At 36.2% G+C, this 27,212-nt stretch overlaps 2 protein-coding genes across 2 annotated transcripts; one reads left to right on the top strand and one right to left on the bottom strand.

The window, feature by feature from the left end:
* The first annotated feature begins 1,306 nt into the window (after window positions 1–1,306).
* lim2.3 (lens intrinsic membrane protein 2.3) lies at window positions 1,307–8,060 on the top strand. The gene is given in 5 exon segments (NM_001002587.1): window positions 1,307–1,409; window positions 3,151–3,341; window positions 6,127–6,276; window positions 6,571–6,705; window positions 7,883–8,060. Coding segments are annotated over 4 exon segments (519 nt in total). The 5' UTR covers window positions 1,307–1,409; window positions 3,151–3,166; the 3' UTR covers window positions 7,942–8,060.
* A 1,914-nt stretch (window positions 8,061–9,974) lies between these two features.
* On the bottom strand, window positions 9,975–25,993 carry hspa8b (heat shock protein family A (Hsp70) member 8b). The gene is made up of 9 exons (NM_001200012.1): window positions 25,709–25,993; window positions 23,101–23,310; window positions 17,616–17,821; window positions 17,212–17,364; window positions 16,577–17,132; window positions 12,593–12,795; window positions 12,312–12,510; window positions 10,522–10,754; window positions 9,975–10,444 (listed from the first exon to the last, which is right to left on the bottom strand). Exons 2-9 carry the CDS (start codon window positions 23,303–23,305, stop codon window positions 10,256–10,258), a joined length of 1,944 nt encoding a protein of 647 aa, NP_001186941.1. The 5' UTR covers window positions 23,306–23,310; window positions 25,709–25,993; the 3' UTR covers window positions 9,975–10,255.
* Between the last annotated feature and the right edge of the window lie 1,219 nt (window positions 25,994–27,212).

Here is a 27,212-nt window from a genome sequence, read left to right on the forward strand (position 1 = left end):
CCACCATCAGCTCCTTAGACAGAAAATGTACTAAAGTTAATCGTTTTAATAAATGTATGGTATGATATATGTAAATATATTAGTTTGTCTACATGCGTATTTCTTTTAAAACTACATGTTTGTTTTAATTGTAGATATACGGCCATTTAAAACAAAATATTAAACCTATATTGTTAGACTATTTTAAAAACAAAGTCATTATATTTCATTTTAATGTAGCACTTCCAAACCCATTTGATTTAATCTTCGAACCTAATATTACAATGTAGCTTTACCAAACAATACCCTGTAGTTCACGGCATTCCTTGTGCTAATAACCTACAAATTTTTGCAGCTTTGATAAGAAACACAGCCCAGTTAATGCATATTGAATTGAATTGAATTGTGAAATTAGTGTCAGCACTGAGTCCTATTTTTCTCTCTCTCCCATTTAGTCACGGAAATACCGTAAACATGTCGAAGTTCAGCTTCCTAGCCAAATGTGTCTTTTTTTTTTTTTTTGGCTAAACGTCTCCCTCTGCTGGTGCACATTCTAAAACTGGACAGTATTTAACCACAGTGCTGTTAATTTTGTTATAAAAACCTCTACACATATTTATTATAACGAAAGATTACAGCTATTTAGTTCTTTCACAATTACATTTTATTTATCTACATATATAAAGTCAAACCTTTATCTGTATACTATCTTGGAAATGAACGTGGGCCTATATCTATCTTAAAATATCCTAATCAGTGTGAATGGTACCTTTACGTAATTCCAGCTGCTATTATGTTCAATGTCCTGCAGAGGATTGATGTTTTATTTTTTCCTGAGGGCAGATGAGCTCTATTTTTATCTGTTCATTACTTTTTTTTCCGGTGCATTACCTTAATGCAAAGGCACTAGATGGCATCTAATGTCTAAGTAAATTCACTAAATGGATTCTTAACTTTTTTGGTTGACAGTTTAATTCAGCATAAAAAAAAACTACTCAAATAAAGGGCCGTCAGTAGAAATGTGCTACAGTGAATGGATAACATGTTCCATGCATATTTTATGTTTTACATTTTTGCGGTGAAATTAATCAATATTTAGAATTTTTTTCTTTCTTTTGTGCTTGACTTAGTAGTGTTTTTAAAATTTCCTAAAATCTGCTTGTCATTTTGCTGTCAACTTGTCAATTGAAAGTCCTTTGTCATCAGTATTAGTAAATAGTTTTGTATTTTCAGCAGATTCTCTTAACACTCATCGGGCCTCTCTGATTGGCTGCTGCTTTGACAGCTCTATTGTCCCTGTCCGCTCTCCACCAGACCTGTGCCCTCACAAAAAATAACTGCCAATCGCTCATGGAAATCTGCCTGCATTGGCATAATTCAGCTTCACACTATTAAATCTGACAATATTTTTGGGAAAAGATAAAAAGCAGGTAGGTTATTTATTATTTAATTGTGATTTGATTTGTTATTGTGGCTTGTGTGTTGCAAATCATTGTTCTTGTGGCCAATTTGATGACGTGGTTTAAATGCTTTAGATTTGTGTGTAAACAGTGTTCATTGTGAATTAATTGTGTTGGTAACATTCATTAGGAATGATTAATTTGATAAAACATACTCGAAACTACAAATAAACACAAAATTAATTTGAGAATTTGTTTAAATAACTGATAAGATTTGTGGATGTGTGTTTAAAATTGAGTAATTATTTATGATGTTTCATTTCATTTTAGCACAAGTTCTGTCCTTTCTGATGTAGTAAAGTATTATTTAATTCAAAATCACAGTTCTTGATGATTACTAAAATCAAAAACAAACCCAGGTATAAATAAAAAAATTACTTAACTAAAGGTTAAATTATTAGAACAGAAATAAAAATAAAACAACAAACCCTAAAAGAAATATAAAAATAACAAAAAAAATGCAATATATAACTCAATGCAATAGTAATAAAATATTAATAAATAATATAGTTGGTCCAAATAACTGAATGGCATATAGATATAGCCTAATGAATACAACAATAAAAAACAAGACTAAAATAGCAGTTTATTCATCAATACTTGTTCTAATATTATATTAAAGAGCATTTAAAAGATAATAATACCAGCATTCCTTGCTGAATAAACAGCTTAAACCAACCTAGGCTGATTGGCTGGTTTAAGCTGGTCTACCAACCTGGTTTAAGAGAAGTTCTGGCCATTCCAGGCTGGAGATGACCAGCTAAAACCAGCTTGATCGTCCTAGCCAGGCTGGGAGCCCAGCCAAAACCAGCTATGTCCAGCTTAAACCAGGCTGATCAAGCTGGTTTTAGCAGGTCATTTTCCACCCTTACCAGCTAAGACCGGGCTGGAAATAGCTGGAAACCAGCCTGGAAACTGCCAAAACTCCTCTAAAAACAGGCTGGTCGACCAGCTAAAACCAGCCAACCAGCTTAGGCTGGTTTAAGCTGTTTTTTTCAGTAGGGTAGAATATAATTAATACAAAAATCTAATTCTAACCCAAAATCATGACAATTTAATTAAATCTTAAATATTATTTAAAAATAGGATGCACGTTAACATGAAATTTATCTCTAAATAAAAAGTTAACTTCGCTAAACTAAAACAGACATCTATAAACCACATTTAATTGTTAATCTGAATACAAACTAGGCTTGAAAGGAAAGAAATACTGATTTTTAAGCTGATAAACTGTAAATAAGCAGTTCTGTAGGTTGTTGAGTTGTAAAAAAATACAAAATGCCATTGTAAAAACTTGATATCAGTTCAGTGCGACATGGTGGCACACCTGCATGTTCTCCCCGTGCTTGCATGGGTTTCCTCCTGGTGCTCCAGTTTTCCCCACAGTCTAAAGACATGCGCTACAGGTGAATTGAATAAGCTAAATTGGCAAGAGTGTATGTGTGTGTGTGAATGCAAGTGTATATAGGTGTTTCCCAGTGGCGGGTTGTGGCTGGAAGGGCATCTGCTGCGTAAAACACATGCTGGATAAGTTGGCAGTTCATTCAGCTGTGGCAAACCCTGAATAATAAAGGGACTAAGCCGCAAATAAATTAAATGAATGAATGAATGATAACAGTTCATTTTAAACCATAAATCAAAAGTGTATCAGCAAAAAATGTCTCAATATATCTTGATGCATTAACTTCAGTGTTTTCTTATATTTTGTCAGTGTGTGTAGGTGCAAGATGTACAGCTTTATGGGAGGTGGATTGTTTTGTGCAGGAGTGGGAAACATACTCCTGGTGATCTCCACTGCCACCGATTACTGGATGCAGTACCGCCAGTCCAGCAGCTACATGCACCAGGGCCTATGGCGCTACTGTGTACCTGGAAAATGCATGACACACACAGACAGCATTGGTGAGACCAGTATACATAGACACCATATGTGGACGTTACAATAAAACAATAAGCACTATGCATGGGCCGGTATAAGACTCTGAGGGTATGATAACCTTGGACATAAATATCACGGTTTCATGTTATCACGGTATTGAGATTACTGCTCTAAATATATATTCTTTTTAAATGCCTGGGTAAAAATCTAAACCTTTTTCCCCCTTTGTACACAATCTATTTTAATTTGAGAAACATTTAAAATAAATTAGAGCAGTAAACATGTGAGGCTAAATAATTCAAATTAATCATTGACTTATGCTGTCTTCATTGGTTTCTAAAGCACTGCTTTTTTACTATTTAAAATGGCATCTTTAGATTTTCTGCTGCAGATACTGTTGTCCTTAAAAACGTTTTTTAAAAAAAAATTTAATTAAAAATCTTACTCATACCTGAGGTATAGCAGAAAATTTTGATGGTTTTAAAACCTTGACTTATCCAAACCGCGGTATACCTTGAACAGGTTATCGTCCCATGCCTAATATGAAGTTTGCAGTGAATGTCTAACAGCTAATGGGCATTTAACCTGTTATTTTACAGTTATATTCATTGTAAACCACGACTTCACGGGACATTGCTTTTCCAAAATGCTCATCCGATTATTTAATACTTGCTGTCTTACATTTGTTTTAATTGCTTTTCAACAAAGACAAAGTACACAGCGCAGGTTTAACAATAAACATGGAAATTTAAACTGAGATTAAATGTATATGTGAGGTATAGTGTACATAACTAAATTGTGGATTAGTTTTGAATTTGGAAAGGAGGATTTAAAGAGAGAAGGAAATTAATTTATAAGAAAGTACAATAAAGAGAAAGAGAGAGAAAAAAACATTAATACTGACAGAAAGCAAGGTTGTGTGTGGAAGAGTATGAGGGTTTAGTTCAGAGCGGTTGAAATATATTAAGAAATTGAAGAAATGGATTCCAGAGGCTGGTAGATATGGACATTTTTATATGTGAATGTATTTTTTCTGATGTAATATATTCTTTATCCCTTTGACTGCCCCTCTACCAAACGCTTAACCATATTTTGACTGTTTTAAATAATGACTGTTACAGTCATATAAAGAATGACTGTTTTAAATAATGGTTTACACTACACATTGTGGGCGACGCAGTGGCACAGTAGGTAGTGCTGTCGCCTCAGAGCAAGAAGGTCACTGGTTCGAGCCTCAGCTGGGTCAGTTGGTGTTTCTGTGTGGAGTTAGCATGTTCTCCCTGCGTTTGTGTTGGTTTCCTCCGAGTGCTCCGGTTTCCCCCACAAGTCCAAAGACATGCGGTACAGGAGAATTGGGTAGGCTAAAATTGTCCATAGTGTATGAGTGTGAATGAGTGTGTATGGATGTTTCCCAGAGATGGGTTGCAGCTGAAAGGACATCCGCTGCGTAAAACATGTGCTGGATAAATTGGTGGCTCGTTCTGCTGTGGCAACCCTGGATTAATAAAGGGACTAAGTCAAAAAGAATGAACTACACAATGTTGGTTTACAAAAAAAAATCAAACAAACATAATCATGTTGCACTACTACACTTGATTTTGGTTTTATTCTAAAAAAAAATTTTTTAAATAAAAATAAAACTTGATTGAGCAGAAATTTTGAATGAGAATCTGAAATATTTGATGGCATACTTCAAAAAATAAAGATCATTTAGTATTAAAAAATGTTTCTTTTTTTTTTCAAATAAATTGGTCACACTTAATATTTTCAGATTTTTCATAATATATGTATCAAGTCTGGTACTTTTAGCATAAACCGACATATTAACCATTTAGTAGAGGCTGATATTTAAGAGATGTGTTGAAAAGTGTGTTAAGTAGGAGTTAAGAAATGCAGTCCAAACATTTTTTTTCTTGGTGGGGTAGTTAAAGGCATAAGCAGATTGGCCTTATTTTCTTAGTTGAATCAAATGGACTTTTCTAGAAATCTCAATTTGCATCAATCAAATTGATTAAAAATATTAAGTTTAACTCAAAACAATTTCGTTCAAACATGATTAAGTTAAAAATACCATAAAATAAGTAAAATAAATGAGTTTAAAGTACCTTAAAAACGGTTGGTCACACTTTACAATAAGGTTTCATTAGTTAATGTATTTATTAACATTAAATAATCATGAAAAATACTTGTGCAGCATTTATTAATCATAGTTTAACAATTACTAATGCATTATTAACATCCAAATTCATGCCTATTAACATTATAATTTCCCTGTGAGTTAAGATGAATAACAATAAACATCTGTATTTTCATTAACTAACTTTAACCAACATGAACAAATACTATAATACATGCGTTGTTCATGGTTTGTTTGTGTTTGCAAATGTATTAACTAACATGAAGTAATACGACCTTCGTGTATCAAGATGTTTCACAAAATGAAACCAGCAATTTAAGTCGTTTATTTATCTCAGTACTGATCGTGGAATGGTTACCAAACAGTCACAGGTGTATGTTTGTAATTATTTTGCTACATCTTAAAACCTGGCTCGACAAATCAGAATCAACACCGAAAGCAAATGATTCGTTTTATGTACTATATTTTTTACTACATTAATAATGTAGTAATGTTCAACTTAATTTGTTTGTTTAAATTCATTCCATATAAATTGTTAGCAACCACTTACCTTAAAAAAATTGTAAATGAATCATTTTTTAGTGAATGAGTTGATGAAATGACCTGTGTATTTTATAATATAAATAATGGAGCACTTTGTACTAACTAGTCTCTGATTTGGTTTGAAACAGCATACTGGGACGCCACCCGGGCCTTCATGATCCTGGCCACCTTAGCTTGTTTCTTTGGCATGATCATCGGTGTCATGGCTTTCATCAACTACTCCTCTTTTACCGGCTTTGACAGGACCTTTGCTGCGGGAATTCTCTATTTCATTTCATGTAAGAATGTCTATGCATACCTTACTGCTTATTTGCTTATCCATATACAGGGGGATTCAAAAAGAGAACCACAACAAAATCTGTAATTTGTAATTTAAATCCTTGGGTATAATCAATGTGAAGAATATTAGCAAAGTTCATAGATGTTCAACATGACCCCCTCCAGACACTCGAGTGACATCAACCCTAAAGTTGTGGTATTCTTTTTGAAGCATCCTGTATATATCTCCAAAAATGAGTTAAAGTTAAAAAAGTAGTTAAAGTGTATTTGGATGTTGTGGTTGTATCTTCCAGGCTTCTTTGTGCTGCTGGCCATGGCTGTCTACACTGGTATGACAGTCAACTACTATGGGAAACGTTATGGGAACTGGCGGTTCTCTTGGTCATATATAATGGGCTGGGTTTCTGTGGTGCTCACTTTCTTTTCAGGTAAACTAAATATAATGTGTGATTAAAAATGCCATGAAATGTTCATAAAAAGAATATATTGATTAAATGGAGAGTTCGTCCAAAAATTAAATGACCAAAAATGGGGTTTTAAACCTGAATTTTTTTTTCTTCTGTTGAACACAAGAGAAGATGTTTTGAAGGATGCTGTTTGCTGACACCCATAGAATTCCATAGTATTCCATAGAAAGAAAAGAATTACTATCGAAGTCAATGGGTGCCATGCTTCAAAATATGGTCTTTTGTGTTTAACAGAGGAAAGAAACTCAAAAAACTTTTGAAGTAAATGTGAGTAAACTATGGAATTTGTTGACTGAACTTTCCATTTTAAGCTTTATTGAGTGTATATATGTGCATTTAAAATGGCTGGCTATTGACCTTACCTAGGGTAGAGCCATGTTTAATAAATTAGTCATTTGTTCAATAGCAGAATTCTTGCATTAAAACTACAATATGTGTGATGTTGTGCAGAAAACTGAACCAATCAGAGTCTCAGTGAGCAAAGTGTGCCAAAAATATATTTAGCTCCGCCCACTACCGAGAAGCACTGCAAATTACATAATCTGTCTATAAAAGAAAGTCTGTCTCCTGACTTTTTAATTAAGTGAATTGGGTCATTCTCAAAGCATCTCGAGATTGTATTTGTTTCCCTTCGTAAAGCCCTTAGGTACATTTGACTTTTTGGCTTATTGTCATACTCTCCTTGCTGATTGGTTTGGTTCTCTGTATAAAACATTTTTTTAATCCCTATGGGAAAAATGAATGAGAAAATACTGGATCCTGAAGGAAACGTGGTCAGCCACTAATGTACATTATAGCCTCTAATACACATTAATTATGGTACAGTCACATTTACAGTTGCTCTACAAGACCTAGCAGACAAATGTTAATTATTTATATCTGCCGTTTCATGTGAGAGAATTTTTTTTTGACACAAAAATTTGCTTCTGTTTTTAATTGCACATATGCATTTTCTATTACAGTAATATATGCCATGTGTTTTTGCCATGCATTTTGTTCATTGTAAGTGTTTGGCTAATACACAACAGTATTTTCTTTGGTCAGAATCCTACAGAATTAAACTAGGAACATTTCTATTATTGAATAAGCATTGATGAAAAAACTGAAATGTTACATCATGCCGTAACTTTTTCTCCAGGGATCTTCTATATGTGTGCTTACCGGATGCATGAACCAAGAGGACCCATGTCACGCTGATGCTTTTCAGTTCAGATCCACTACAGTCTGATCATGTCATCCCTGATCCCTTCATTTTAGAACTGTCATTTATAGTTTATTTTAGAATTACAGAACTCAAATAAATGACTGATACTGAACTGCTCAATTCGTTTTTGTATATGCATACAGAAGTCTAATTTAACAAAACAACATAAATATTATACATTGGTATCAAAATATGACTTACAAAATACATAGATTTTTATCAAATATTTTTTAAGAGCCATTGATATTACTACTATAAATAATACAGGTTTAAACAAAACCTCTATTGATGTCCATACACAACTCAAAAATAAACATTCAGTCCATGAATGAAAAAAGGACAATTTATAGATTTTTTTATTTCACCCTCATCACTCATGAATGTTTTTTGAATTTATGTGCACGATGTTACCATAGAAACATAAGTTGCTTGCCCTTACACTTAAGGTCGAAACGTCCTTTTATTGTTAACAGAGTTTTATTTATTTATTTTGCTGTAAAAATTACACTAACATGGAATTGTAATTGTATTTTCAATAGGAAACTTTTGGATTTCTAGTGACGATTCTAATTTTTTAAACCGCAAAATATTATTGAAGGGATACAGTTGGATAGCAATATATTTTAGATCAAATATCCACACGTGGCTTGCCTACCACTGCATTAGCCATTCAAACAATAGGTATTGGTAAGATTTGTAATGTTCTAAAAAGAATTATATTGTATTTGATCAATAGTTCAAAATGTTATTACTATAGGGTGTTTTCACACCTGAATTATTTAGTTCAGTTGAACGCACTGTTCGTTTTTCCTTCTTGGTGCAGTTGGTATGGGCAGGTGTGAATGTAGCAATCACACTCATGTGCAATTGCTACAAAATCGGACCAAAAAGTATACGAGACTTCCTTGAAGAGATGGTCTCGGTACGCTTTCCAACGAACCCTGAAGCGATTCATTTGTGGTAAGATCATGATCTGAACTAACGTCATGAAGACCCAACCGCAAAAAGTACTGCGCCTTTTTGGACTATTGTTAATCCAGCTGCAGTGGTCCGACGCACTGTCCTATCTTATGGGGTGTGGAGGAAAAATACTTGTCAGCGTTTACCAACAATTTTAAACAGAAAGAGAGAGAGAGGGAAAAACATTACAGGATGTATCGTTGGTAATATTTCCAGAGATGAGCATGTAGCAGTTAAGCTACTAATTAGTTTGCGTCTCCTCCTGAGGTGACCTGAGATGCGCCTTCATCATTTGCAATGCATTAAAGATTCTTTTTCAAGCCGCAGCTGCACTTCATTCTCGAAATGTATAGTTTGTCTGAAGTGATGTATATAAACTATATAGTATACTATAACTAGAGATACAATTTCTTTCCATTTTCTTGTGGGAGATCCATCAGCATTTTCCCGCACGTTAATTCTGACCAATCAAAAAGTTTAGGACGTTCAATAACATCTGGCTTAAACTGCGGTCACTCCAGAGTTTGAGCTTGCAAAATTCTGTCGTATAGTGCTGCGAAAAGGGGTGGGATTAAACAAGATAATTAGACATTAAAAAAGCGAGCGATTGCTCCATGTTTTAAATTTCTGTCCAGAGAGGTCATGTTTTGATCCTTAATTGGTCTTATGCAGTCAAGTGATGCGATTTTGCAGGTCAGAGTTCACCAAGCTTAAACTTTACACCGCAGCAACCTGCGAAACTTGACGCCTGACCCTGCATTTCCCGTATGACGCATTCGTGTGCGTATGAATGGAAGTCTATGGGAAGAAAAGTCAAGTGTGACCGCAGCTTAGAGTTTGAGCATGCGATATTCTGTCGTGATGTCATGTTTTGATCCTCGGTTGTTCTCAAGTAGTCAAGTGATCTGATTTCGCAAGTCACAGTTCACCAAGCTTGAACTTTGCACCTCAGCAACCTGCGAAACCTAACGCATGAGGAAGAGTTTAGAAATTGTCAGTTTAATAAACATTTTACCTTATTTCAAATGTTTTACTTTAAGAACCAATAACACAATGTAGCATTCACTATGTGAACAGCAAAGTCTTTATTGTGCATGTTAGACACAACATATGCATATGCACTATTTCTGACAAAACATAAAAACATGCAGCTCAAAACAGCTACATATCAACCTGATAATATGCCCATATGAGTTACACATCAACTCAAAACTGGCCTGATTACACCTCTGAAATATTTGACAATTAATAAACATGCACAAACTGAAAGAAGACTTAAGTGCTTCCAGTATTTTTAGACTTTAACAATAAAGGTGCTCCAAACAGTGATAATTTTCTCAGAATGAATTAATCAACTTCCTCAATGGTTGGTCCCGAGGATCCACCTCCACCAGGAGCACCACCTGCTCCAGGAAAGCCTCCTCCAGGCATCCCCTCTGGCATCCCCCCGGTGCCCTGGTACAGCTTGGTGATGATGGGGTTGCAGAGCTTCTCCAGCTCCTTCTGCTGGTGCTCAAACTCCTCCTTCTCTGCAGTCTGAATAGACATGGCAACATGAAGTGAGTAATGCCAATGCATAAACACACCTCAGACATAAAAGCTAAGTGACATACCTGGTTCTTGTCCAGCCAGCTTATGACCTCATTGCACTTGTTGATGATCTTCTGCTTGTCCTCTTCACTAATCTTGCCTTTGAGTTTTTCGTCCTCAACTGTGGACTTCATGTTGAAGGAGTAGGACTCAAGGCCGTTTTTGGCACTAACCTTTTCTCGTTGGACATCGTCCTCAGCCTTGTACTTCTCAGCTTCCTGGACCATGCGCTCAATGTCCTCCTTGCTTAGACGTCCTGGAAGAGTTGAGACCAGTGGTTAGGCTTTCAAATAGCAAAATCATTTAGAAGTGTAGTCACTCTTCCTTCATTTCATGTGAGGGTGAAACAAAAAAAATCCCCAAACAGATCTTCCTTGTTTTTAGGCTCTTTATTGGACCAAGAGCTATAGAGAAATGTAAATCTTTATATAAAGACATCAGCAGCTAATATAACTATTTTGTGCTTATGTTAAACCTGCTTATTTAATGCACAGAGCTTGATACTTTTGACCATGCATTGAATAATTTTTGTATTACTTGGTTTGTCCACAAGATGTCAGCGCTGATCCAGGTTGTGAGTGTCAGAAAAGTAATGCAGATATGGAAAAACTAACGTTAGCAATAACCTTAGACTCGACGACTAGAGCTAATAATTAAGAGTTGAAATAGAGAAAGATGATTATTAATTTTGCGAAATATAACAGGCATTACAAGTTATTCATTGATAGGCTGTGATTTATAAAGATAAAACTCTAGAGAATAGAGTAATACCTTCTGTCAAAATGCAGTATTCATAGTAAAATGTATTGTGTACTCTGTTGTTTTAAATGGTCTTAAGGTAAAACAGGGGAGATGTAGTTTTTTTTTTTATTCCAAACATGGTTAACGTTCTGCGAAAGAATTGCTGAAATTTAAACATTTTAAGGTTCAAAATTTTATTTGTAATTATGTACTCTTGGGCTTTATTGCAATCTTTATCTCAAAACATATTTTATCCTACATTTTTTAAAAGGAAAATCAAGGTGTGGTTCTCTATAAAAAAAGGTAAAAAAAAAAAAAAACACCTGCATGTTCTGAAAGAGATCAAACCTCCGCCGTGTATGGAAAAGTAATGCAAAAGTAATAGAACGCATGACTTACCATAAAAAGTAACTAAGTAATGCACTTACAGTAGTTACTTTTTTGGGGGAGTAGCTCAATATTGTAATGCATTCCTTTCAAAAGTACCTCTATAAACACAACTGTCAAAAGACAAGACTTTCTGCTTGTGAAACTAAACTGCAATTCTATGAATACACCCTCAATTCAAAGGGTTATTTCACCGAAAAATTAAAGGTTTGTTATTAATTACTCATCCTACTGTTCCAATCCCTTGAGACCTTTGTCTACCCCTTGTGCATCAGAGATGGGTGTGCTCTGAAATGCTATGGGAAACTATGGGAAATGCAACTTATTGTCATTAGGGTCAACAGCGCAACATGCAAAAATCTTACTACCCCTAGGAAGCACAACCTAATCTGATCTTGAGGACATTGGCGAACAGAGTTGTTTTCATTATAATTGAAGCACTTAAGTCACATGGAATGTTTTGACAATTTTTTTAATTCATTTTCTGGACTTTGAATGTCTCTAAACCCTTGCTGTCTATAAAGGGCAAGAGAGCTCTCACATTTCATCTAAAAGATCCTAATTTGTGTTCTGAAGATGAATAAAAGGTCTCAGGGAATTGAAATGTCATGATTAACAGGAATAACATGTCTTTTTATGTGAAGTAATGCTTTAAGAAACACCCAAGAAGCCACAAACATATTACCTTTGTCATTGGTGATGGTGATCTTGTTCTCCTTGCCGGTGCTCTTGTCTACAGCTGAGACATTCATGATGCCATTGGCATCAATGTCAAAGGTTACTTCAATTTGAGGAACACCACGAGGAGCCGGAGGAATTCCAGTCAACTCAAACTTTCCAAGCAAATTATTGTCCTTGGTCATGGCTCTCTCCCCCTCGTACACCTATACAGTAGAAGAATGCAATGAAATGTTAAACCTCGCAAAAAACCTAGGGTCAAAACATTAGACATTAGGTGCTGCTCACCTGAATGAGGACACCAGGCTGGTTGTCGCAGTAGGTGGTGAAGGTCTGAGTTTGTTTGGTTGGAATGGTAGTGTTACGTTTGATCAGGATGGTCATAACGCCACCAGCGGTCTCAATTCCCAAAGACAGAGGGGTGACGTCCAGGAGCAACAGGTCTTGGACATTCTCAGACTTATCTCCACACAAAATGGCTGCCTGGACAGCTGTGGGGAAAAAAGTATTAAGATTCTTAGTCAATCTTATCACAAGTTGACAACACTGACTAAAATACAGGTGTATACTGGGTCTAAAAAAGGTCTTTACTTGCTTTTCCACTCATTCATATGCAGCATGACATACTGTAGGCTGACTAAAGTACAAAAGTAGAAGGAAGCAACAAAATCTCAACACAAATGCACAATTAGTCAGCCGAGATAAAAACCATTTCTTGTTATTAACATCCTAAAGAAACACACTTGTAAACATAATACCAGGAACACTATCAATCCTGGAAAAGCAATTGCAATGATTCACTGAAACATGTTAGCACTGGATGAAAACAGTCAAATTCCATTCATGTTTATTTTTACAGTGCTTTTTACAACGTATACTGTGTCAAAACAGCTTAACATCAGCCAAGTATAAAACCCCCTAAAACTTATATATGCATGTGTTTTTAAATAATAGAAATAATAATTCTAAAAATAATAATATATAAATATTTGATATTGGCCACACAGTTTAAATTTCATTGTTGGATTTTTCAGTTGAAATGTTTCAGTTTAATAATGACCTAAGTAATATTTCATAGGCTTACAGCGTAACCAGAAAGTATTCATAGTGCTTCAATTTTTACACATTTTTTTAATGTTACAGTCTTATTCTAAATTAAATTAAATTCATTTACTTCCTCCAAATAAAATTTAAATTGTAGCAAATTTATTAAAAATGGAAAAACCTGAAAAATCACATGTACATGGGTATTCACAGCCTTTGCCGTGAAGCTCTAAATTGAGCTCAGGAACATTCCACTGTTTAACTTCCAAATGTTTCCACTGATCATTTTTTAAATGTTTCAGCAGCTTAATTGAAGTTCACCTGTGGTCAATACAGTTGATAGTACATGATTTGAAAAAGCATACACCTGTCTATATAAGGTCCCACGGTTGGCAGTGCATGTCAAAGCACAAACCATGCATGAAGACAAAGGAACTGTCTGTAGACCTCTGAGACAGGATTGTCTCGAGACATAGATATATACACTAGATAATGCATAGGGACCCTCAGCATGCGTCAATAGCGCCGCCACATTGGTACAGTGCTCCCAGGACAAATGTCATTCAACCGCACTAGTCAAGACAGTGTTATTACGTGAAGATGCAGGACTTTAGCGCTGTCTACGGGTGTAGTAACGAGCAAACAAAGAAAGCAAAGCACAAAGGCAGAACATTTCATAGGTAATATTAGTTTTTTTTCTGTTTTTGAATGTTCTGAACTTTTGTGCTAATCAGGTAACGTTATTGATGATGACAGTCACTTACTGCATTCACCATAAGGCAAAGCAGCTCCAACTCGCACTAAACACTCGGCTTATACTAGTTTTGTTGAATAAAATCAGCAAATAATGCAAAAGAAATATGACAACGAGATGCTGCGCTACCAGAAACTTGTATTATTGTCGGATAACGTTAGTGAAAGAGTCGTTCGGGGGATACATTCACAAACGAATCGCTCCCTCCATCAGTATGAGAAGTGAAAGCAGGAGAGGAGCTGTGTTTCAGGACACGGATTATATTAAATTTAACAGGGAGGGTGGATAGTACATTTCTGTACACACAAACACAAGCTTTTTGTCAGGAATGCCCGTGCGGTCACTGATCCATCAATGTAGAAAAGTGATGTAAAATTATAATTTTCGTAATTAGAAAAAAAATTACACACTAACATCCAGGAAAACTCCCGATCATAGATATATGTGTATATGTTTATATCTCTGGCTTTGGATGGCCACAGTCCTCCACTGTACCTTGGTCCCGCATTCATTTCAAAGGAGCGCTGCCCTGTAGCAAGATGGCTGCGCTATTGACGCATTCCGTCCAATAGACAACAATAGGCCAGGCGACATCTAGTGTATACATCTATGGTTTCGAGGCACAAGGCTGGGGAAGGTTACAGAAAAATTTCTGCTGCTCTGAATTTTCTAATGAGCACAGTGGCCTCGATCATTCGTAAATGGAAGATGTTTGGAACCACCAGGACTCTTCCTAGAGCTGGCTGGCCATCTAAGCTGAGTGATCGGGAGAAAAGGGCTTTAGTCAGGGAGATGATCAATAACCTGATGGTCATGTTGTCTGAGCTCCAGTGTTTTTCTGCAGAGAGAGGAGAACTTTACAGTGCAGCAATCCTTCAATCTGGCCTGTAAGGTAGAGTGGCCAGAAAAAAGCCACTCCCTGTCTGGAGTTTGCCAAAAGGCATCTGAATGACTCTTAGACCATTAGAAACAAAATTCTCTGGTCTGATTGGACTAAAATTAATACCAGCCCTACAGTGAAGCATGGTGGTGGCAGCATCAAACTTTGGGAATGTTTTCAGCAGAAGGAACTGGAAGACTAGTCAGGATAGAGGGATATATAAATGCAGCAATGTACAGAGACATCCTGAATGAAAACCTGCTTCAGAGTGCTCTTGACCTCAGACTGGAGCAACGGTTCATCTTCCAGCAGGACAATGACACATAGCATGGAGTGACTTCACTACAACTCAGTTAATGTGGCCCAGCCAGTGCCCAGACATAAATCCTATTGAACATTTCTGGAGAGATCTGAAAATGTGACATATGGCTGTACACCGTCACTTCCCATGCAACCTGATAGAGCTTGAAAGGTACTGCAAAGAGGAATGGGCTCAATTTCCCAAAGACAAAATATTTGTGGTAACATATTCAGAAAGACTTGAGGCTGTAATTGTTGCCAAAGGTGCATCAACAAAGTATTAAGCAAAGGCTGTGAATACTTATGTACATGTGATTTTTCAGGTTTTTCTTTTTAATAAATTTGCAACAATTAAAAAAAACTTCTCACATTGTCATCATGGGGCATTGTGTGAAGAATTTTGAGGAAATAAATGAATCTATTTTGGAATAAGGCTGTAACAACAAAATGTGACAAAAGCGAGCGCTAAGAATACTTTCAGGATGCACTGTATACTTTACCTATATATCGGGACAAATCCATACACATCTAGATGGTGCCACAAACTCAGTTAGTTCTCTTGTGTCCACAGAATATAACTTTACCTGTAATTTAGTCGATTCTTTATTTCAACGTGACAAATAAACAACTAGTCAGTCAACAATACGAACTGTAAAAATATTAAGTCTAGTTAAATTAAGTAGCCTTACATACTTTAACATTCCACCCTGAAAAAAAAAAATCATACATCACTAATAAGAGTTTATTACTTACTCTTTTCTTCAGCCCTGTTTTTAAAAGTTTAATTATAAATTATATTTTTATAAATTTGTAAAACATCTAAACTTATGACACTTTATAAGTATTAAGTTTGAGGTGCTAGGCTGTAGCACTGAATTAATAAACACATGAAGACAGATGACTAGCAGAGAATAATAACAAATGTGCTTCCTGCATTTATAATGTACATACAGTAGAGCGCATGTGGTCATTACATGCAAATGTGAGCAGGGAAAAAAATGTCCACATGCATTCATAATCTTACATATTGTCAGTGGCTTCATCACATAATAGAACTACACAATATCGATGTGTTATATACACAGTAACATAGGTAGGTCTACAATTACACCCTTGAAAGATGTCCAGAATGAAGGAGATTGTCTGCTTTGAAGATGGAGACCACCCTGCCCTCATCCCCTTAAAAAAAGTTCAGATTTGCACAAATTACAGGTGCTGCCCCATTAAACTCTGAAAATACGAAAGCACATCCCTGATGAAATAGGGCACTCAGAATAAAGTAAGTTTTAATTACCTGCTCCATACGCAACAGCCTCATCAGGATTGATGCTCTTGTTCAGTTCCTTCCCATTGAAGAAATCCTGCAGAAGCTTCTGGATCTTTGGGATACGGGTGGACCCTCCAACAAGGACAATATCATGAACCTGAGACTTGTCCAATTTAGCATCACGGAGAGATTTCTCAACCGGATCCAGCGTGCCACGGAAGAGATCTGCATTAAGCTCCTCAAAACGAGCCCTGGTGATTGACGTATAGAAGTCGATTCCCTCATAAAGAGAGTCGATCTCAATACTGGCCTGAGTGCTGGAGGACAAAGTGCGTTTGGCCCTCTCGCATGCTGTGCGCAGCCGACGGACAGCCCTCTTGTTGTCGCTGATGTCTTTTTTGTATTTGCGCTTGAACTCAGAGATAAAATGGGTGACCATGCGATTATCAAAGTCTTCTCCGCCAAGATGAGTATCTCCAGCTGTAGACTTGACCTCAAAGATGCCATCCTCAATAGTAAGGATGGACACATCAAAAGTGCCGCCACCAAGATCAAAGATCAGGACATTTCTCTCAGAACCAACCTAGTAATGGAATACCTTAATCAGTTATGTTACACAATTACTACTGTAATTTGCTGTGTAGTAAATCTAACTTTCTTACTTTCTTGTCCAGGCCATAGGCAATGGCAGCGGCAGTCGGCTCATTGATAATACGCAGAACATTGAGGCCAGAGATAGTTCCAGCATCCTTTGTGGCCTGGCGCTGAGAGTCATTGAAGTAAGCCGGTACAGTAATAACAGCATTGGTGATGGTCTGTGAACACAAATTTATGTCTTCTGTGAAATGTAACATTGGGCTGCTTTTGGATTCCCTCTACACTTTTCCCCCCACAAATGTTTTCTTGTTCAAACAGGCCTTTTTCATGCACTAATAAACTGCTTCATGTGTCAATTTTGACAGGCTGAATACATCAACCTCTTTAAACCTGCAGGAGCATAGCAGAACTTTACAAATGTAGGTGTTTGTATACAATTACGGTCTCTGAGTATTTGACAGAAACCTACTTTTCCAAGGTATGCCTCTGCAATTTCCTTCATCTTTGTGAGCACCATGGAAGAAACTTCTTCTGGGTAAAATGTCTTTGTCTCCCCTTTGTATTCAACTTGAACTTTGGGGCGCAAGTTGTCATTTATAACAGTAAAAGGCCAATGCTTCATGTCTGACTGCACAACAGCGTCATCAAACCTCCGTCCAATTAGCCTTTTAGCATCTAGAAAAACAAATGTTGAAAACAAAATCAGCAACAACATCATCCATTAAATAAACACAAGCACTTCAATGTCACAATACATGAAAACAAACATGTCATTTACACAAAAAATGCAGACAAAGACTATAGAATGCACAATTTGTGTCACTCGAAAAGTTTTGCATGGGGGAAAAATATAACAGTTGTTATGGCTACCTAGTGAACAAAGTAAATAATTTCACCATGTTTGAAACGTCTGTCAAGCATTCTCCTAGGCATTCTGTTTGAATGTTTAAGCATCAAATTTTCCAAAACTGGGGTCCATTCTTCATAAATGGATTACTCAGTTAGCTGGATTTGGATATTGACGATTTGACACGATCCAGGATCGTTTCGTTCTTCAAAGCTGATCCGAGAGATGTTGTCATAGCAACAGTTCTGCTAGGTCAAACCTGATCGGGAGCAGGTTCAATTCATATAAACCGGATTAGATCGGCTTTGTTCAAGCAAAGATAATACAGAAAGTATGTTCCGAATTCTGATATTTTCTTACAGTAGTAATTATATACACTTGGGAAAATGGTACATATTTTTTAAATATATATAAATATATATATAAAGTTATAGTCATTAAAAAAATAAATAAAATTATACATATTAATAAAACGTATGCAATCTGCACCCTAGAAATGAAAGTACAAAGACTGCCACCTGGTGGTGCAAAGAGAAAACTTATTGATATGAACTTTTTAGATCGCTTTAGTACAAATTGTGTATAATAGAAATGCACAATATGTGACTTTTTTTAAAGCAATAATACATTTATGCAGTCATAAACATGTTTTGATAGTTAATATGCCAGTGATTTGATGCTTCACAAAAGTTGCAGACGCCTTTACCAATATGAAAATGCTTTTGTAAACAACCAGTTATTCTTTACACCGATTAAAAAACGGCTACTATAATAAAGAAAATCTTTTCTAAATGTAGAACTAAATACATTTATTTGCATTGAAATACATGATGAATACTCTTAACACATGAAAATGTAAAGCCTGCAGCTCACAACAAATGTGTTAGGTTATTGCGTGTCATATTTAACAAGCGGTTTACTGCTAATTTGATGTAATTTTGCTCACATGGATAATTGAATATTAATCAGATGATGTCATTACGCTGCTGTGCCGTCAGCCAATCGTTGCATTGCTGATCATGATTTCGAGGATCGATAGATCTGTCCTTCACAACACACGCAGCGATCTCAGATCAGTTCATCTAGACATTCTAATCTGATTCATGAACTTGTTTGAAGAACCAAATTAGCGAGAGATCAGTTATCAAGATTAAAAGATCCAGGATCTGCCAAATAATCTTAGATCATTTAAGCGAGGTACGAAGAACAGAACCCTGTTTTCCAAGCTTAGGATTTAATCCCATCAGTGTTGCCAGATATAGCTGAATTTTTCCAGCCCAAAAGCTGTTCAAAGCCCACCTAAACACACTAAAAACTGCCCAAAATATTAAATTAATATTTTATTTAACTTTTCATTTATTTAAAATTAAAATAACCTGGTTACTTTAACTGTCATTATTTTTTAATCATACAGCAACCAACGCCAGCAGTGAAAGAACCACAACATAACCAGATCACATCGACCAGTGCCCTCCTCTCACTGCACATATTGTTGTGTAGATTACACCACCTACTACAGTATGTACGCCCAAACTTTGTGAACTATGCCGCCCATGCCATTTTTTACCCACAAAATCACATTCAAAACCACCCAATTCAGCAGGAATCACCCAATCTGGCAACACTGAATCCTATATTTCCACCAACAATACAATTGAATGACTGTATTTTAAATTTTGTTTCCAAATGTTTGAATCACACACGCAAATATTTTTTTAAGGTTGCATAAGCTAATGTACATCCACACTCAAAAGAACAAGATTACAAGACCAACCTTCTTTATGGCCGTTTCTGTATACATGTTAAACAATTTCATCCTCTGAAATATGCCACATTCGACCACATTCTGAATTTGAAGTAATTCCAAATTTGAAGTAATGACCAAGTTGGTCTTGATGGCAAATCTCCTACCAAAATGACACTCTTGGCACAATGCACTCTTTGTTCACGTTTATGTGGTGTTCAAGTAGTTGCTGTCATGTAATTTGCATTTGAATAGTAGAGGTGGGAGTTTATGACATTAGACAGCACCGAATGTACCTTGCTTACCTTTCATATAGATTACAAAACCAGAAAACATTTGTTTGCAAGTGAAGTTTGCTTAATGTTTGCTACAAGTAGAGATTTCAAGCTTTAGGTGGATATATTTCTCAAGAGTTCTCTCGAGGTTTTTTAATTCTTCACTTCACTTCAGGTTTTTTCTTCACAATTGTTGAAGTTTTTTCCTTGCCGCTGTCACCACTAGCTTGCATGTTTCAGGACTTGTTGAGCTGCACATCGATGGATTTGCTCTTCAGTGTTTGAACTCTCAGCAGTGAATTTTAAACCACACTGAACTGAACTTCAACACTGAAAATTGAACAGATACTGTTTCAATTTACTACAATCTTCTATGTTAAGCTGCAATGACACAATCTACATTGTAAAAGCGCTATAGAAATAAAGAAGAATTACATTGAAAAGATGCCGGTAAAGCAAGTGTTCACTAAGATTACAGTACATTAGCTGACATCAGAGAGTTCATTATAAGTACTTTACTAGAAGACAATACTTCATTTGCCATATTGACATAACACTTTTCCCCATTCAAAACTAAACGAGTTACATGTCTTGTGTATTCTACAGTTTTGGGCCCTACCTTCTGGTAAAAGAGCCAATCATCAATCAATATAAACTGATGAATATCCATGGTAATGGCTCGGTACAGACATTTCTTCTTTAAAACAGTTTCTACAGCTTTAATGTTGTAAACCCTCTGCAGTCAGCAAATGCGCTGGAATCTCAGCAAATAATTTCCTTACAGTTCCTTACAGTACTGTCATCAACACAGCTAATTTGTCTTAAATATTTATAAAAAGTTAGGAAAGCAATCAAATGCTTTCATAATAGATTTGTGCATTTTTAAAGTGACACCTCTGTTATTTAAATGTCATCAAACAAAAAAACTAAATGACAGATTAATTTGCTGATCTTTAATCAGAATGAATTATACACTGAAGATTTGATAACTTGATTCAATTTCTTTATAATAGCTATTCATTTTAATAGGCTAATTTATTTAAATTTTTATTATTTTTTTAGTGTATACTATTTATTGTGTCCTTTGTAAAGAATAATAATATTAATAAAATTACTAACAGTTTAAACTGTTTTTAACCGCTCCAGATGAATATATCTGTGTGTGTGGGGTGAGATTTTTTTTGCTGTAGAAATATATCTACATAATGTCAGGGTTCTGCCACTTTGGTCTTGTAAATTCTTGTTTTGGTGGCAGAGGCCGGACACTAGCTCTGTCTTGTCCTGTTTCTGTCATTGAATGTGTCTCTTGCTTGATGCGGGCGTGCAGGCTCTGTGCGTGCCTGGGACGCATGCTCTTGTACTCGTGTTTGTGTTTGTTCTGTCGGCATCACGCTGTTTCATTCTCAGCGTTTCCGTCTTGCATATGTGTGAGCGCACAGTAAGGTGTTTTCATCTATAGTGTGCTCGTGTCTTGCATCTGTGGTCAAAGCACGTGCCTCAGTGTTTACATTGTGATCACATGCTTTTGTCATGTGCTTCAGTGTTGTTTGACTTGTCATACGAACGCGTGGTTAATGAGTTCTCTCATTGGCTGAGTGTTCTAGTCTTGTTTTACGTGAGCGCATGGCATGTGTTGTCTCTTTGTGTCATGTACTCTCCGGTCTATTGTCTAGTCCCACCCTCCTTGTTAACCCATTATTAGTTTCTCATGTTCACCTGTTTGTGTCAATTTACTTCTGCTTATAATCTCCTCATGTCTGCTGTCCTGTGCCAGTAAGCATCGTATGTTGCCTTGTCTCGTTGTATGTTGCCTTGTTCCAGTCCTGATCCCTGCCAGTCTTTCCATCCTAGTTTGTTTTGATTGTTTATTAGTTTTATTAATGTTTTCCCCCTCTGGGTTGTTTATTTTGCATTTTATTTTATTGATAACAAATAACCATTCACTCTGCAATTGGGTCCTCACTCCTTTTTCTACAAACCTCGAACCCTGACACATAAAGCTTGAACCAACCAGACCAATTACACTTAAAAACAAATGTTTTCTGATTTTGTAATCCGTAATCGCTTATTTATTTATTTATTTTTAATTAGGTACAAAATTTGTGACAGAAGTTGTTAAATTGTATTAGTGATTCCAAAAATTGTAATTTAATTTTAAGTTCTGCAAACAGAAAAAAAAAAGTTTGAGAATTTTGATCTTTTCCCAATCAAAGAGATTAGCCCCTTTCACACATACAGACCTTTCCGGCAATTTTCCGGAAAGGTTGTATGTGTGAACAGGTCCTTTTTGAAAATACCGGTAAATTCGTTCTGGCTATTTTCCGGAAAGAGAAGTTGTAACATTACCGGCAATTTGCCGGAATGCTGCGCTGTGTGAATGCAGAAGGAAGATTCCCGTAATAAGCGCGTGCACGTCTAGAACATGCTGATGTGAGACGTCTGCTTTAGCCAATCACAACAGTCAGGCGCATTTACGTCCGCGTGGTTTGTGAGAATAAAAGCCTTTGAATATTTTTCCAGACACATTTAGCTGCTAGAAGTTAGTCAGATCACGTTTATATGTTCTTCTTAATGCCAACTGTGTAAATAATCATCGATGAGATGCTTATGATAAGCCGTTGTTTGTTTACCTTCAAGCTTTGCGTGTGCCTGTGAAACAGCCTGTGAGCGCCTGCACACGCACATATTATGAACATCTCGACATGCGAAAGTGATCCTGCGAAAGTTGTTCACAATATTGATTATCCACAGAGTTTGTAATTTAGTCAAATGTTTACAAATACAAGCGTAGCCGTTTAAAGCTCATTTGTGGTGAATGATGTCAGAATTTACCGGTATTTTGGAATGGATGTGTGAATGCTCTTTTCCGGAAAATTTCCGTAACGTCCTCGCCTGTGTGTACAGTGCTTTTTTGAATATACCGGTAAAGTCGTTCGGGAAATTTTCCAGATATTTACCGGTATCACTGTGTGAAAGGGGCTATTGGATGCATGCCCAAGAGGAGTATCAAAAATGGCCACTGAGTGAAATGACATGCCTTAAAGTACTTTGATACAGATCAAATTAAAACATATACGTCATGGCTTACCAAAGACTGTGTTTGTAGGGTTCAGCGCTACTTGATTTTTGGCAGCATCTCCAATCAGTCTCTCTGTGTCAGTGAATGCAACATAACTCGGTGTGGTCCTGTTACCCTGGTCATTGGCAATGATTTCAACTTTGCCATGCTGAAAGACACCCACACAGGAGTAGGTGGTCCCTAGATCAATGCCAACTGCTGGTCCCTTTGACATGGTTTCTGACAAACAAACAGATATAATGGCACAAGTTAATGTTCATGATGGAACACATTATGAGCATTCAAACCAAATATGGCATACAAGTTTGTTTAATTTTCTAAAGATAGCTCAATGCTTTGTTTATATGTTGCACTGTAACTGTTTACTCTAATGCGTTTCTGGCACACTAGACATCAGATGATCCTGTGGCCTACATGAACCACCACACAGAGTGCTTCAGCTGTCCCTGTGTTAAAAGATGCTTCTTCTTCAAGCAGAGAGGAAAGACTTTGATCCTTCAAGTTGATTCTTCTTTCATTTTTAGCAGTGATGACAGTTTTACTTAGAAAAATATAAATCACTTTTATATTTAATGTACTTTTATATATAAACTACCCCAGAACAACAGAAAATCTGTCATTATTTAAGAGGGTCATTTTTAGGCATGGGACGATAACCGTTTTCAAGGTTTGGAAAAGTAAAGGTGTTAAAATTGTCAAAATATTCTGCTATAACTTTCCTAAGGTATGTGTAAGATTTTTTTTTTTTTTAGGACAACAGTTTCGCCAGCAGAAAATATATCCAAAGAAGCCGTTTTAAATTGTGATTAAATCTGTTTTTGAAACTAATGAAGAAAGCAGAATTATTTAAATTATTTAGCCTGACCTGTTTACTATTCCAAAATATTTGGAATGCTTCTCAAAATAAAATATATTATGTTCAAAGGGGAAAAGGTTTTAGTTTTTTATCCAGACATTTAAAAGATTTTAAATATATTTTAAATCAGTAATTACAATACCGTGATATTTTTATCCAATACCATATCAGAATTTTATACTGGCCCATGCCTAGTCATTTTAAACCATTAGAATTTCATTCTTCTGTGGAAAAAGATCATCAAAACTGCTCACATAAAACTATTGTCATTATTTTCTCCAAGTAATACTTACACCACAAGTTAGACACTGAATCGTTTTCCCCAAACATATTCATTATCTATTGGTCACTGGAACAGCAGGCCCACTTAATATTTGACAATATTCAAGACAAGGCGTCACAGTGGTGCAGTGGGTAGCACGGTCGCCTCACAGCAAGAAGGTCGCTGGTGTGAGCCTTGAATAGGTCAGTTGGCATTACTGTGTGGAGTTTGCATGTTCTCATGTTAGCATGGGAGTTTCGTGTGTGTGTGTGTGAATGAGTATGTAGGGATGTTTCCAAGAGATGGGTTGCAGAGGAAAGGGCATCCGCTGCATAAAACATATGCTGGATAAGTTGGCGATTCGTTCTGCTGTAGTGACCCCTGATTAATAAAGGGACTAAGCCGAAAAAAAAATTAATGATTGTTTAAGACAGCTTAAAATTAAACTATAAGCAATTAAGATTTTTTCATTTTTAATCTAAGAAGATTTAATATAATCCAATAGATTTGTTCAATGTATCCTTCATCTAATGATCCCAGATGTAGTTGACTTTTCTCTTCTGTAGGATACAGAAGGTTATTTTGTATTTATTTATATTAGCTTTTCTAACGGACTTGCATACAAATCCCTGAAGACCTCCATTTCAGTGTTAAGATATATATAATGTCATGCTCTACTCATGAAAAGGGATCTAGAATGACCTCTTGATTTTTTGTAAAACTCTTTCTTTCACTGCATCCTGATAAAAAATGTATTTACTTTTATTTAAAATGCATCTCGTTTTTAGCTTGAACTTCAAACTTTGTTTCCTAACTTGAACACATTTAACTTTATTTTGGCACTGTTTTTTTTCTCTCTATGATAAATCAGTGTTATTTTCTGGTCGCTTTGGATAAACGTTTGCCCTGTTTGCTCCGAGATGAGTCCAAACTATTATGCAACATCCGTGATTTCCATAAGTATTGTAGGATTTTAAGAGTTGGAAGTGACCGATTATAGATACTGGAATGATTTTCCAGAACATTCAATGGGATAAAGTACCGTTATTAAGCGCGTGCGCACGCAAAACCTTTCGAAAACGTTCAAATACCACAAATTCTTAACGTTCGAGAACATTCCGTATAATTATTGACGGTTTGTGAGCAAACTGATTTAATGTTTGCAAACTATTTAATGTTTGCAGTGCCTGAATAACACATTAACATAAACACACATCGCTCAAAACATGAAACTTTTGTTTTCAGATTATTTTCTCGTCCTCGAGCAGATGTTGCGAAAATGACAGCGTCACTCACTTTCACTGTTTACAATGACATTAGGTTTATGTGAAATGGTGATTTTCATAGCAATTTTATAATAACAACAAAAGCCCATTAAGATGCTAAGTAACTATCGGATTGCAGCTAATTTTATGTATCAGTCAGCGTAATAGCATGCATAAATGACTGTTAAAGTTTCAATGCATGACAATAATATTAAAAATCAAAATACTTCTCACCAGTAATACTGCCGAGTCTGTGAATCACCTGTGGTGTAGCAGCTCGAGAAATGCGCACACGAGTTCTGTCTGGCAGCAGAAGAGAGCTGTGATGCGTTTTAACACTTCCAGAGAACAGTCCAGAACATGAACCGAGCACTGCAGCCAATCACATCATCGGAACTTTTCCCTGCTGAAGTCAGCCTATAAACGTGCAGAATGTTCTAAAAGAATCGATCCACGGAGTCCCAGAACATTCCAGACTGTTTAAAGAAGTGATGGGAGAAACGATGATTCAGTCCAAACACTGCATGGTATTGACGCCTGCTGGACAGAACGGTGTAATGCAACAAAGCTCAGGCCAAACCTATGGGCCAACATGCGCAAAGGCAGCTTTATTCACTGCATATAAAAAAAATCTAAATTATCCTATTACATGCAATTAAGGAATCATTTATTGGCGTCAAACAAACAAACAAACGTCTGTACAAAGTACTGAAAAAGTACAAAGTACACTGTTTTTTGCAGGGCTGCTTTATTTGTTGAAATGAAAGTTCAGCTAAATAAGCTACTTTTATTACCATTCATTCTAGTCCCAAATCAGAAAAGGTTGGGACAGTATGGAAAACGCAAATAAAAAAAGAAGGTAGGGATTCTACATTTATTTTGACTTGTATTTTATTGCAGCCAATTCAACAAACATTTAATTTGTTTGTCATGGTATTTATAGTTGTTGTTTATTTTTAGTTTAGTTTTGTTTTGTTTTCAAAATAAATACATGTTCCAATTTAGATTATTTTTACATGTTTCAAAAAAGTTGGAACAGTTATGCATTTACCACTATGTAATATTGCCATTCCTTTTCACAACACTTAAAAGATGTTCATAGACTGACATGAAGTGTTGAAGTGTTTCCGGAATAATTTTGTCTCATTTTTCTTGCAAACAAGTCTTAAAGTAGGCAACAGTACGGGATCTTTGTTGTCTCATTTTGCACTTTAAAATGTGCCACACATTCTCTATTGGAGACAGGACAGGACTGCAGGCAGGTCAGTTAAGCACCTGTATCCCCTTCCTCCACAACCAGGACTTTGTAATGTATGCAGAATTTGGTTTTGCAGTGTCTTGTTGAAATATGCATGGGCCTCCTGGAAAAGAAGGCAGCATATTGTGCTCCAACATCTCTATATTTTTCACTATTAATGGTGCCATCACAGAAGTCCAAGTTACCTTTGCCAAGGGCACTGACAGCACCCCATACCATGACGCACCTTGGCTTTTGGACTTTTTGTTGGTAACAGACTGAATGATTCTTTTCTTCTTTGGTCCAGAGCACACATTGTCCATTACTCCCAAAAATACCTGAAATACTGATTCATCTAATCACAGGCACATTTTCATTGTGTGGTGGTTCATCCCAGATTACACCAAGTCCACGGCGCTTCTGGACATGTAAGAAAATAGGTAATGGGACAAACCGACACAAAATCAAATAGATTGTTGTCAGACTTGATGCTTTGTGCAG

This window comes from Danio rerio, chromosome 15, assembly GCF_049306965.1.
Source record: "Danio rerio strain Tuebingen ecotype United States chromosome 15, GRCz12tu, whole genome shotgun sequence".
In the NCBI taxonomy this organism is placed as follows: domain Eukaryota; kingdom Metazoa; phylum Chordata; class Actinopteri; order Cypriniformes; family Danionidae; genus Danio; species Danio rerio.